The following is a 14,341-nucleotide window of genomic DNA, read 5'->3' on the forward strand; positions in this document are numbered from 1 at the left end:
TTCCTCATGTAGGTTCTCAATAAATGTTAGCTATTATCATTTTTAAACTGGCTGCTCTTAATTATCCTACTTTCAAAAATACTAATAGTTAATATTGCGTTTGATTTTTAGTTCCTAAAACTCTGTAGAAATACAGATGACATTTTAGTCAGTGCCAAATAGAAGAATTCTGATGATAAATAACTAACAGCACTCCATCGTGAACACATATAGTGCTTTCCTTAAGGATTACATCAATAGCAAATAGTTTTATTACATTATCCCATGATGACTTATTGATATTGGTAGGAGGTTGCAATTTTTTGAATCTGAAGTATATTTCATTTGTAAAACTTCAATAGAACTGCTAAGCTATCCAAAGTCCAAATCCTTCCAGACAAATGCTCCCCCTGCTGACTTTCTTCAGAGCTGCAGAAACATCTGAGGGCTGGCCAAGTTGGAAGATGTGAGGGTTGGGGGAATTACAGCAGAGAAAATGGGGAGAACACACTAACTGAACCTGATAGTGGTATACAGATTTTTCCAAAGGCAGTACTCTCCTGTTAAGTTTTCACGATATCAAATATTTTGAAGAACAGAGAGGAGGATTTGTCCAGGTTAATTGATACATAGATCCTTCTCTAAAATGAAAAGCATGTACAGAATAATAAGACATGAAGGGTATAAAATAAATGGGGTCGAACACAACAGGATATTTTTACTCCATTGTAAACAATATCCTTTCCTTTGCTGATGTATAGCCAGTGTCTTCATCGAACTACAAATTCACTTCAAAGTAGTAGTGATGAGGTAATAAATTAATGATATTATAGCAGGATTTTTATTGCAATAATTTCATAAGTTTTCTGACTGAAAGCTATAGTTTTCAGTCTTTGGGAGATGGTTACTTATTCCCATTAGAAAAGACTATAAAAGCCAAAGATTGATTCTGCACATTTTTAAACAATCTGTCATAGACACAGCATTGAATGGAATGTGGAAATGATGCAGACTTAGAAAGAAAAAAGGGGAGAGTAAGGAATGATAGTTTGTACAAAAGAGAAGTGGTTTGTAATTCAAGTTCATTATCTTTTAAAGCCAGTAAAGTGCAAATTTCAAAATTTACTTACAAAATGAAGGTTATAGTACATAGCTTACTTTTTTGTTTTTTTTTATTTTATTCTATTTTTGCCATCACCACTTATCCCCTCTATGCCCTCTTCCACCTCAACCCACCCTCCTCCCCCCACAATCACCATTACTTTTTTAAATTTCTTTATTGATTAAGGTATTATATATGTGTCCTTATCCCCCCATTGCCCCCCACGCCCCCCCACTCATGCCCTCACCCCCTGTTGTCTGTGTCCATTGGTTAGGCTTATATCCATGCATACAAGTCCTTTGGTTGATCTCTCCCCCTTACCCCCGCCCTCCTGTACCTTCCCTCTGAGGTTTGAGCATCTGATCGATGCTTCTCTGTGTCTGGATCTGTTTTTGTTCATCAGTTTATGTTGTTCATTATATTCCATAAATGAGTGAGATCATGTGATATTTATCTTTCTCTGACTGGCTTATTTCACTTAGCATAATGCTCTCCAGTTCCATCCATGCTATTGCAAATGGTAAGAATTCCTTCTTTTTTACTGCAGCGTAGTATTCCATTGAATCACCATTACTTTTATTATCATTTCATAGCTTATAAAATACACTTCACTATTAACTAAGAAACTCTAGTTCCTTATTATTAGAGATAACAAGAGCATTGTATATTATTTTGTTTTATTTTTATGTCTGTTTTTCTCTCATTGCTAATTTACTTTCATTAACTTCACACCTCCTCTTACATTTCTTCAAAAGGTATGATTTGCTCTTTAAAATGCATTTTTATAAATACTAAATGTTCAGTTTTGTACAGTCATTTCATTATGCTAACCTCAAAATCTGTCTTGTGCAACAAAAACTGGGGTAGTAATGCTTATATCAGAAGAAAAAGACTTTAAAACAAAGGCCACAGTAAGAGACAATGAAATACACTATATAATGATAAACGGAGCAATCCAACAAGAGGATATAAGCCTTGTAAACATTTATGCACCCAACATAGGAGAACCTAAATATTTAATGCAAATCTTGATGGACATAAAGGGAGAAATCAAAAGCTATACAGTCATAGAAGGGGATTTTAACACCTCATGGACATTAATGGATAGATCTTTCAGACAAAAAAAATCTACAAACTGCAGCCTTAAATTACACACTAGATCAGAGATTTCACTGATATCTTCAGAGCATTTCAGCCCAAAGCAACAGAATATACATCTTTTTCAAGTGCACATGGAACATTTTCTAGGATAGACCACATGTTAAAACACAAGGTAAGTCTCAATAAATTTAAGAAGGTTGAAGTCATATCAAGCATCTTCTCTGACCACAATGGTATGAAACTAGAAATTAATCACAAGAAAAAAAACTAAAAAACACACAAAGACATGGAGGCTAAATAAAATGCTACTAAACAATGAATGGGTTAACAATGAGATCAAGGAAGAAATCAAAAGCTATCTTGAAACAAATGAAAATGAGAACACAGCAACCCAAAATTGAAAGCACTGAAACCCAACAGTGAAAGCAGTCCTAAAAGGGAAATTCATGGCTTTACAGGCCTATCTCAAGAAATAAGAAAAATCTCAAATAAACAATCTAACTTTACACTTAAAGGAACTAGAAAAAGAACAAGTAAAGCCCAAAGTAAGTAGAAGAAATAAAATATTAAATATTAGAGCAGAAATAAACAAAATAGGGTCTAAAAATACAATACAAAAGATCAATGAAACCAAGAGATGGTTCTTTGAAAAGATAAACAAGATTGATGAACCTTTAGCCAGACTCATCAAGAAACAAAGAGAGAGGACCCAAATGAATAGAATCAGAAATGAAAGATGAGAAGTAAAAACTGAAACCACAGAAATACAAAGGATTTAAGAAAACATTATGAACAGCTATATGCCAACAAATTGGACAATGTGGGCAAAATAGATAAAATCCAAGAAACATACAATCTTCTAAAACTGAATCAGGAAGAATCAGATAATCTGAATAGATAGATTACAACTAATGAAATTAAAGCTGTAAAAAAAAGAAAAGTCCTAGACCAGATGACTTCACAGGTGAGTTTTATCAAATATTTAAAATATTTAAAGAACAATTAACATCTATCCTTCTCAAACTATCCCAAAAAGTTTAACAGGAGGGAAGACTCCCAAGCTCATTTTACAAGGCCAGCATTATCCTAATTCCAAAACTAGATAAAGACATGACAAAGAAAGAAAATTATAGGCCAATGTCCCTGAAGAACATAGATGCTAAAATCTTCAACAATTACCAAATCTGGATCCAGCAATATATAAAGAAAATTATACACCATGATGAAGTGGGATTTATTTGGGGGATGCAAGGTAGGTACAATGTCTACAAATCAATAAATGTGATACACCACATAAACAAAATGAAGGATAAAAATCATATCAATAGATGCAGAAAAAGCATGATCTAGCATCCATTTATGATTTTTAAAAAATCTCAGCAAAGTAGAAATGGAAATACCTCAATGTAATAAAGGCCATATATGACCAACCCACAGCCAACATCATACTCAAGGGGCAAAAACTAAAAGTGTTTCCCTTAAGATTGGGGACAAGACGGGGATGCCCACTTTCACCACTCTTATTCAACATGGTACTGGAAGTCCTAGCACAGCAGTCAGACTAAAAGAACAAATTAAAGGCATCCAAATTGTAAAGGAAGAAGTAAAACTGTAGTTATTTGCAGATGATACGAGAGAGCCCTAATAATTCCACACACAAAAAAAACTATTAGAACTGATAGATGAATTCGGTAAAGTAGCAGGGCACAAAATAAATATCCAGAAATCAGTTGCATTTTTTTACACCAATAATGAACTATCAGAAAGGGAAACTAAGAAAACAATCCCATTTACCCATGTTTCAAAAAAACAAACAAACAAACAAAAACAAAAAAACTTAGGAATAAATTTAACCAAGAATGTAAAAGATCTATTCTTGGAAAATTACAAGACACTGAAGAAAGAAACTGAAGAAGATACAAATAAATGGGAGCATACTCCATGGTCATGGATAGGAAAAATTAACATCATTAAAATGTCCATAGTACCCAAAGCAATCTATAGATTCAATGCAATTCCTCCTAAAATACCAGTTGTGTTTGTCACAGAGCTAGAACAAATATTCCAAAAATTTATATGGAATCACCCTGAATAGCCACAACATCTTGAGAAAGAAGAAGAAAGTTAGAGGAATCATGCTACCTGACATCAAACTTTACTACAAGGCCATAGTAATCAAAACAGCATGGTACTGCTATAAAAACATACATACAGATCAATGGAACAGAATAGAGAGTTTAGAAATAAACCCACACTTTTATGGTCAATATTTGACAAAGGAAACAAAAACATACAATTGAGGTAAAGGTAGTCTATTCAATAAATGGTGTTAGAAAAATTGGACAGACATGCAAAAGAATGAAACTGGACCACATTCTTACACCATACATAAGGATAAACTCTAAATGGGTTAAAGACTTAAATGTTAGGCTCAAAATTATAAAAATTTTAGAAGAAAACATAAGCAGTAAGATCTCAGACATTTCTTGTAGCAATATTTTTTTCTGAGATATCTCCTTGGGCAAGGGAAACAAAAGAAAAAATAAACAAATGGGACTACATCAAACTAAAATGTTGTTACACAGAATGGCTATCAACAAATCAACAAACGACAAGTGCTGGAAGGGTATAGAGAACCCTCAAGTACTGTTGGTGGGAAAGCAGATTGGTGCAGCCACTGTGGAAAGCAGTTTGGAGTTACCTCAAAAAATTAAAAATGGAACTGCCTTATGACCCAGGGGTTCCATTTATGGGAATATATTTGAAGAACCTTGAAACATTAATTTGAAAGAATATATGCGTCCCTATGTTTATTGCAGCATTATTTACAATAGCCAAGATTTGGAAGCAGCCCAAGTGTCCATCAGTAGTTGAGTGGATAAAAAAGCTGTGGTACGTTTACACAATGGAATACTACTCAGCGGTAAAAATGAAGGAAATTTTACCTTTTGTGATATCATGGATGGACCAGGAGAGTATTATGCTAAGTGAACTAACCCAATCAGAGAAAGACAAGTACCATATGATTTCACTTATATGTGGAATCTAAGGAAGAAAATTAACTAACAAACAATATAGAAACAGGCTCATAGATATAGAGAACAAACTGACAGTTGTCAGAGGAGATGGGGGTTTGGGGGACTCGTTTAAAAAAGTAAAGGGATTGAGCAAAGAATAAAACTCATAAACACAGACAACAGTATGGTGATTACAAGAGAGAAAGTGGGGTGGTGAGAGGTAGAAGAGGGTAAAAGGGGGATATATGATGATGATGGAAGGAGAGTTGACTTGGGGTGGTAAGCACACAATACAATATACAATAGAATTGCACACCTGAAACCTATACAATTTTATTAACCAATATCACCCCAATAAATTCAATAAAAATTTTTAAAGGTATTTGAAATGAATGTTAAAACATTTTGAAGCTGCATTATGGAGGGGAAGATATTGGAAAATTACATGTCTTTTTACTCAACTGTAAAGTCATGTCTTAGTTTAATAGATCTTTTAAAATATGTGATGGGGCTGACCCATCAGTCACTTTTACATAGCTTCTTTGTGAAATGTGGATTTAAATTGCCATAGTTTCACTAATGAGATAAGGGATACATATAAATTCTTATAGAGTTACTTCCGCATGAGTTCCACTGCCCCTTTTCTCAGTGAAAGGATTTAGTCATCCATACCAAACAAGGGAATAAAGTGATAGAAATTTCACCAATACTCTTGTCAAAGCTACTATTATCTTGAGAGGGAAATATTGAATCAAACTTGAGCATTTAATACTGATCAATTCTAAGAAAGCTCCTTTTTCCATCCATGTTTATGCTTGTGTATACTATTATACCATTTCTATGTGGATATTTACCAAAATTCTTCATACTTACAGGTATAGCATAACCCTGTAATTGCCCAAGTCAATATCCATGTGGACAAGAGGCCACAAAAATGATCATTTTGCATCTGCGTTTATTTTCAGTCATGCCAATAGCCAATATCAGCTAAGTCACATTGATCAAGTAAATTATTGTCTGAGTCAGCTATTAAGGGGGCCAAAATAGCCAGATTATGATGTGCAGGCCTAATTTTAGATCATACAGACACAGCCATAGTCAATTAGCCTCAATAGAATGGCACAAGTGTAATTTCCATAAATTACCATGTTCTCCACATTTCAAGTAAACATGCATAAAAAACTATTAGTATTTACAGCAGCAGAACATACCCCTTTCCATACCAAACCATGAGTCTGGAAATACTTCCAAATCAGTTTTCCCCTTGGTCTCAGTAAGACCCCATCATTCCAAATTAGAATGACATTTACAGTTTCATTCCAAATAAACAACAAATAATAAGAAATAATTCAAACATGTTTGGTTTTCCTGCAATTATATTTCTCAGTGTTTGTAGAAAACTTGCATCTTCTATAATTTGCACACCATTCTGAATTTTCTCATACAAAATATGAGTATTTTGTACTACAAAAACTTGGGGCTTTCTTTCCGATTGTGTAAGTATAGATTATTTCCTATTTCTCCTCTCTGTGACTCAATTTCTTTATATATAAAATACCACTATGATCTTACCTGTAAAGCAGTACCTAACTGTAAGGATAGAGGATTAAAAGATTTGACACATGTAATGCAATTAAAACAGAGCCTGTCACATAGGAAGTGTTCAATAAGTGTTAATTATTATTGTTATCATTTTATTACCTTATTACTGCAGATGCTGCTTTGGAGCATTAATCTTTTATACGTTAAATTATTTCCAGAGTCAGATCAGTCAAGAATAAATTAAATGTATATAGCAAAAATGAAGAAAGACTGTGAAAGGTCCAAATTCATAATTAAAATATTTTGTAAACTTTTAGGATTTGGAAGTGTGTCATATTCTTTCTCACTCACCCAGATGTTTTCACATCTTTTGATTAAAAGTAAAATATTCCCAGTTGAAATCTTAAGAGAGTACAACTATTAGTTAGAAAAATGTGTCGCAAAGCAAATTTTCACATCCGAAAAGTTAAATGTGATTATGTTCAGAAATAAAAAAAAAATAAGGGCTATTTAAGGCACCCAAGAACAAATAGGAATTACAGACTTTTAAAAATCAAGTAGTTTTGTTACAGTTAATAAATAAAGAACACTATCAAAACACCAAAATTATTTGATCAGAGTGTAAAATCTAAAAGAACTGAATTTTCCAGAGGCTAATAAAAGGTTATCTGAGGACACGGAAATTCAAATTTCCTTCAAAGTGGTAAAATGCAAGTACAAACAAAGAACTTGATTTGCCAGCTTTCAGCCCAGAACTGCCCTCTTCCCACAGAGCCTGGAGATGTGCCAGGCTCCTACGCCTATTCTTGACTTTATGACAGAGGGTGTTCTTTTCCTGTGAGCTTTTCTGGGCATGAGAGAACATATCCTAACCAAGATGAAGCTTTGCCACAGAGCAGAACTATCCTAAGGATAATGTGGCAATGTTTTGTAAAACCTAGCAGCCAGATTTTCATTTCTGCAGACAAAGCCAGCCTTCAGCACATTGTGAAGGAGATGGCGTTTCCTCAGTACAAGCCGTTACCCATCACTGAGCATTCAGTGCTCTCACACTGCACCCTAACTTCCCACAGACCCTCGCCCTGAGTAGCATTCATGATGTAGGTCTATGACTTGAAATCCTGGCTGCACCAAAGCTTTATAACAATACCACTGCTTAGGCACAACCCCCAGGTATTCTGATTTAATTGGTCTGGGGTGGAGTCTAGGCATAGTTTTTTGTTCTTTTGCTTTATTTTATCTCCAGCTCCCCAGATGATATTCTTGGTCAGGCAGAGTTAAGATTCACTGATGTAGAAGAACAATATTTATCATTTGAGTCTGCAGACCACTACAATCACCAGTGATGCTTAAGGGATGGGGTGGAAAAGGTGAAGAGGATTAGAAATTACAAACTGCCAGTTACAAAATTAGTTACAGGAAAGTAAAGTACAACATAGATAAGATAATTAATAATAGTATAATAGTTATGTATGATGTCAGATGGGTACTAGACTTACCATAGTGATCACTTCACAAGGTATATGAATGTCTAATCTCTATCCTGTACACCTGAAACTAATACAACATTGCATGTCAACTCTAACTGAAATATAATTTTTAAAGTGAAGATTCTTGAGTACTCAGATATTCTGAATCTTCATTTTAACAAAACACCCCAGGTTACATTTAAGAACAAATTTTTCCCTTATTAAAACTTACCCATCTTCTGTCCCATTTTCTACTAATTAGATAGACTAATCCAAAACAATGTGAGAATGGGTGCTGTTGAAGTCAAGTGCTACGTTTTTTATTTTTCAATTACATTTGACATTCAATATTATATTAGTTTCAGGTATGCAGCATAGTGGTTAGACATTCATATAACTTACAAAGTGATCCCCCAATAAGTCTAGTGTTCCCTTGATACCATCCATATAAAATTATTACAGTATTATTGATTACATTTCCTATGCTGTATTTTACCATCCCATGACTATTTTGTAACATTTTGACAAAGTCTCCTGAAGAATTTCTGTGGTAGGCCAGTGAGGGTGGTTTTGTTTGGTTGGTTATGGGGTGAGGGGAGGAGACAAACCTTATTGTACCTCTCAAATCCTATTGTACAGGTAGTTTCCTACTTCACTTGAGGCATCTCCGGTGAGCTAAGGCTTACTCAGTAAAAGAGAAAAGTTTTGATCCCTGGAGCTAAGCTCCTAAGCCCCACTAGCTCCATCTTTTTTTAAATTTTTGTTTATTAAGATATTAGCTCCACCTTATGCCTCCTTGCCTCATGGGTGACCAACTCCACAAAATGGCCATGTTTTCATTAGATTTATTAAACTCAAAGTGGATATTTACCAGCACCTACCCATTTCTCTTCAATTATGTAAACATTTGTGGCTTTTTTTCCCATGCCATTGCCTTATATCAGTGGTTCTCAACCTTGGCTGCACATTGCAATCACCTGGCAAGCTTAAAAAAAATACATATGTCTGGGTCTGATCTCCCAGGTTCTGAGTTAACTGGTCTTGGGTGGACCTAAGCATAAGATTTTTTAAAAAGATCTCAGGTGATTCTGCTGTGCAGACAAAGCTGAGAATCACTTGCCTTAAAGGAAACAATGCAGTCTTCCACAGGTATGGGTGGCCCAGCAAACCTCACAGGAGGAAGATCCAATAAGTACAATTATTACATGTAACCTGGAGCTGGTAAAAAGAAGATATTTTCCTTCAATTAAAAAAAAAAAAAACCTGCTTTGAACCCATATAGACCTAAAGAGCATTATGCTTGTATCATCATATGCCATCATAACATGGGTGGTTGTTATTAACGTGCTACTTTTGTTTGATGTGTTAATTCCCTAATATCACTTACTTCCCTCCCTCATCAGCTACACTAAAACCAGTCCTCTTTTCAGAAATAAAGGATTACTTAAACTGAAATCTGTCCCCTCTGGGTCTGAATTTGTCTTTGTTTCATTTTGTAGGTCACTCTCTGGGCGCATTGTTGGAGGGGTTTGGTGGTTCTTCACCCTGATCATAATTTCTTCCTATACTGCCAATCTCGCTGCTTTCCTGACTGTGGAGAGGATGGTTTCTCCCATAGAGAGTGCTGAAGACTTAGCTAAGCAGACTGAAATTGCATATGGGACCCTGGACTCTGGATCAACAAAAGAATTTTTCAGAGTAAGTTCTTTACATTTAATTGGGCTTGCTGGTTTTTGTTGTATCATCTTCTCACAAAGGCCAATTCACAGTGCTATAAGGGAGGGTTAGAAAAGAGTGGGAATGTTATCAAGGCAGAGAACCTTACTAGTAAATATAGCACTCCTTAGTTGATGACTTAATTCATTGTCCTTTAGAACTAAGACTTGTGTGTGACATAAGTGGCATGCCAAGAGCTCTAAGCTTGAACTGCCAGGTTTGAATCTCAATCCTGCCACAAAGTGATTGTTTGTCCTTGGGCAAGTCATTTAACTTCTGTCAGTCTCGGTTCCCTTCCTTGAATAATGAGGGTATTGAACTAAGTAATATATGTTCTCCTTTCTAGCTTTTACAAAAGCAGTGATTTTGAATCTCAGCAGTTCACAGAAGTTAGGTAATTGACTCTGTCTAGGACTCTGAAGACTGAAGAACTATAAAATTACCTATTCTATTTTAGACATTGGTTTCCTATTGAAATGTATTACAGTTGTTTCAAGTATTAATGGACATGCTGATAATTTAATTTTCAGGGAAGCAATAATTGTTTTTAAATTTCATGAGAAGACTTATTTTCCCGTCTAACTCCCTCCCTGGAGGCCAACTCTTGGTGAGGAAACAGTAAATTGTTCACTAGCAAAAGTTACATAAACACTATCAAGAGGAAAGATGAAAGGAGATGGAGGCAGAAAATTATAGAAGGATAATGTGATGGACAAACCACTTATACATAAATTATCAAGATCTTTGTTCTGTAGTAACTGGACTATAAGAAAGGCTACCAGTGGACTGTTTAAGAACTCAAATATTTTTTCAGTTGCCCCAACCAGGAAAATATGGTGGTTGATTAGAAAATGAAACCATTCTAGCCTGGCCAGCATGGCTCAGTGGTTGAGTGTTGATCTATGAACCAGGAGATTACAGTTCAATTCCTGATCAGGGCACATGCCTGGGTTGTGGGCTCGATCCCCAGTGTGGGGCATACAGGAGGAAGCCAATCAATGATTCTCTGTCATCATTGATGTTTCTCTCTCTTCCTCTCCCTTCCTCTCTGAAATCAATAAAGCAATATTTAAAAAAATAAATGAACCCATTTTACACATTACCACTGCCTGCTACTATAATCACTGCAACTGGTTGTAGCATTGATCCAGAAACCACCTGTGTAGTAGGTAAAGAGGAAGCCTTTAGTCACTCTCGCCAACCTATAATCAAGTTATTGGAAGGCAGGTATAGGTACTGACTTTTCCTCAAAGGTCCAGAGTAAACAGATGTTGGTTATAAACCAGCTTGTTTTAAGAAATCATAAAGAAATATATTTTTGCATATATCATCATGAGATTGGTGCAATTATTTCATGGGAAACCAGAGGGAGTGTGTTTCTTGGAATTATGGCAATTAACTAAAAGCTGTTTTTCATTCCCTGGAGAAGAAAGGGTTAGTTCTGAAACCCTTCAAGAATTCTCATTGGCTCTGAATACTCTTTACACTTCTACCATTGTTGACCAAATAGATCATAATCCCCAACCAGGGAGAGAGGTACAGTATTGGAAGCATCAAAATAATACAAAGACCCTCTAGAACAGTGGTTCTCAACCTTCCTAATGCCGCGACCCTTTAATACAGTTCCTCATGCTGTGGTGACCCCCAATTTCATTGTCACAAATTGAACATAATTAACGCATAGTGATTAATCACATAACAATATGTAATTATATATGTGTTTTCCGATGGTCTTAGGCGACCCCTGTGAAAGGGTCATTCGACCCCCAAAGGGGTCGCGACTCACAGGTTGAGAACCGCTGCTCTAGAACTAACCTGGCCTTGACCCTCACTACTATGGCAGTCCCAGAAGCTTCTCTGGGAATAATTCCCCGTCCCCATGAAATCACTCACACACTTCGGGGCAGGAAGCCAGGGATTTCCATCTGCTGAGTAGTCAGCACGTAATCTGCTCCATGGAAATCTGGTTTGGTATCAACTTCAACAGAGCTTGCGTTCACCATCCAATAAGCTTCAAGTTGCTATAGGAAGTAATTGACCACTTACGCTATCAAGACACCAGACTTAGACCCTCTGATAAGACATACTTGTTCCACTGGAAAGCACTTTTCCTTTAACAATGATTAGAAATTAGGAAGGTGTGCTTTAAATGGTAATCGATAGATGGCATCAATTCCCATTAAGCTTTCAAAAGCATTCATCCTTATTGCAGGCAAAGGAGTCTCTCTGGGAAGATTTATTAGTACAAAGGCTTGAAAGTGTGACCAAATAGTCATTATCCCCATGCCCAGACCCCATCCCCCATGCACTTTGTGTCATTCTCAAAAACGAGGAAAGCATCTACTAATCCATGAAATGATGATTTCATTAAAGAGCATCATATTACTGGAGTCCATTTGAATCAACATGTAATTCTGAACAAAGCTATTGCCACATTCTAATTGGTTTGCAGTTTCTAATGCTCACCAGTTCCTAGTGACCTTTACAGCCAATGAATAATTTGTATGGAAATGGAGCTGTTTTGAAAATCTAACTAGAGAAGGAGGTGGATATTTCTAGGTATAAGGAAGTGCAAAGCATTTTCTAATTCCAGCATCTGCCACTTTTTCTTTTCCCCCAATTGGTTGCTGGTGACAGCACTGGGACTCCATAGGAAAGTGCTTCAGGGCAGCACACAAGGTTGATGATCTAAGAGTGGAATTGAGCAGTATAGAAAATTCAACTCTTTAGTTTGCTTGCACTAAAATGTTATGTAAAACTAACAAAGGGTAAGCTTGGTATTCATATAATACTGGGGGCCCAACCAGTTGGTCTCTAAGCCACTTGTCCTCTTTGTATCCTCCACTCCACACTCTTTGAGCCCCATAGATCAGATAAGACAGCCAGCAATAACACATCATCTCTCAGGGACTTAACTGCCATAGCACGTCACTTCCCTCTCAACCTTCGATAATCTCAAGGCAAGTTTAAGAACAGTAACTCCTCCACACATGAAAAAATTGGGAACCTCTGATTGCATGCTTTCTGAACTTTAGAGGATAAAACAAGATCACATGCAACATTTACAAACATTACATGAGCTCATTTCTTCCCATTTTCACTCCATACTAAAACCACAGGGATCAAACAGCAATACCATAAAACAGCCTGGGGCCAGCCCTCTAGTTATTCCACTAAGAGAGAGAAATAAATAAAATAAAATTCCTTTCTAATTGCCCTGCAGACATTTTTACTCATCCTGAGTAAGGCAGCCATTAAAATGATGGTATTTTTTAATGATTCCTTTGTTTCTCTCATTTTCTGAGCTATCCTTAGCCCTTATCTTACAAATCACATAAAGTCACTGGCACAGAGGGACTTATTCCTTCAGAAAAGGCAAGGAGGGAGGGAGCAGCTGAAAGACACATCTGAAATATTACCAACAACCCTCTTGACTTGAAAACTGATTTCCTAAGACAGCAGCTCCAAAACGAAATGTCCCAACCAGAAGTGGAGGCACACCAGGCTAAAAAAGAAATCAACAGCTTTATTGTCATTGCCCAGAGAAATGCCACTATGATTTGGAAAGCTGCACTGAAATAATCATTCTCTGCTAGGTTTTGGAAATTTAACCTGATGGAGATTTGTGTTAAAAAGTAGCACTGGGAGAAAAAGCAATTCCAAAATTCTCCCTGCCTTCAAACCCCTAGAAATATTAGAAGGCAACTACAATTCTTGATTTCTTTTCCACATACTTATCCTCACTGAAGATAGTTCATGGATAAAAGAAAGTTGCTTTTTTACAATTAAATGTTTAATACTAATTTAAACCAATTTTAGAAAATAAACATAAAAGGAGAGGACAGAAGAATTAAACTTTGGAGACCATCAGGGGGACTGTCCTGTCTTCTGAGTTGCAGCATTGTAAGCCCCAGGAAGCACAGATGAATTACTCATGGAGAATGCTTTTGTTTCAACACTAGACTTTAACTATTACTGTTGTCATTTAAATTTATGATTTTTTTAAATTCAGGCAGCAAAAAGAAGAGCCCTCCTAAAGTGATTTGGGAACTAGTCCCTACTAAAGAATGCAGATACTGCTTAAACATTCAGAATCATATATATATATATATATACTAGGGGCCCGGTGCACGAAATTCGTGCACTGGATGTGGGGGGGGGGGAGTGTCCCTCAGCCCAGCCTGCCCCCTCTCACATACTGGGAGCCCTCAGGCGTTGACCCCCATCACCCTCCGATCGCCTGATCGGCCCCTTGCCCAGGCCTGATGCCTCCGCCAGAGGTGTCAGGCTTGGACAGGGGATCCCCATCTGCCCCCGATCACTGGCTCTGGCCCCCGCCCAGGCCTGAGGCCTCTGGCCAAGGAATCATGCCTGGCCAGGGGACCCCCATCTCCCTCGGATCGCTTGCTCCACCC

The 14,341-nt window shown here is 36.7% G+C and overlaps 1 protein-coding gene across 3 annotated transcripts in view; it reads left to right on the forward strand.

Moving 5' to 3' along the window:
- GRIA3 (glutamate ionotropic receptor AMPA type subunit 3) overlaps nt 1–14,341 on the forward strand; it is a 341,900-nt gene that overhangs the window by 270,580 nt on the left and 56,979 nt on the right. For all 3 annotated transcript variants that reach the window (XR_013997329.1, XM_081115181.1, XM_081115180.1), the window contains exon 12: nt 9,710–9,908. Coding sequence is in view for 2 of the 3 variants with exons in the window: in XM_081115181.1 (XP_080971307.1) it covers nt 9,710–9,908 (199 nt within the window). In the remaining variant the exon portion in view is untranslated. The remainder of the gene's footprint in view (nt 1–9,709; nt 9,909–14,341) is intronic.

The sequence above is a fragment of the Myotis nattereri genome, assembly GCF_964212035.1.
Source record: "Myotis nattereri genome assembly, chromosome: X".
Lineage (NCBI taxonomy): Eukaryota > Metazoa > Chordata > Mammalia > Chiroptera > Vespertilionidae > Myotis > Myotis nattereri.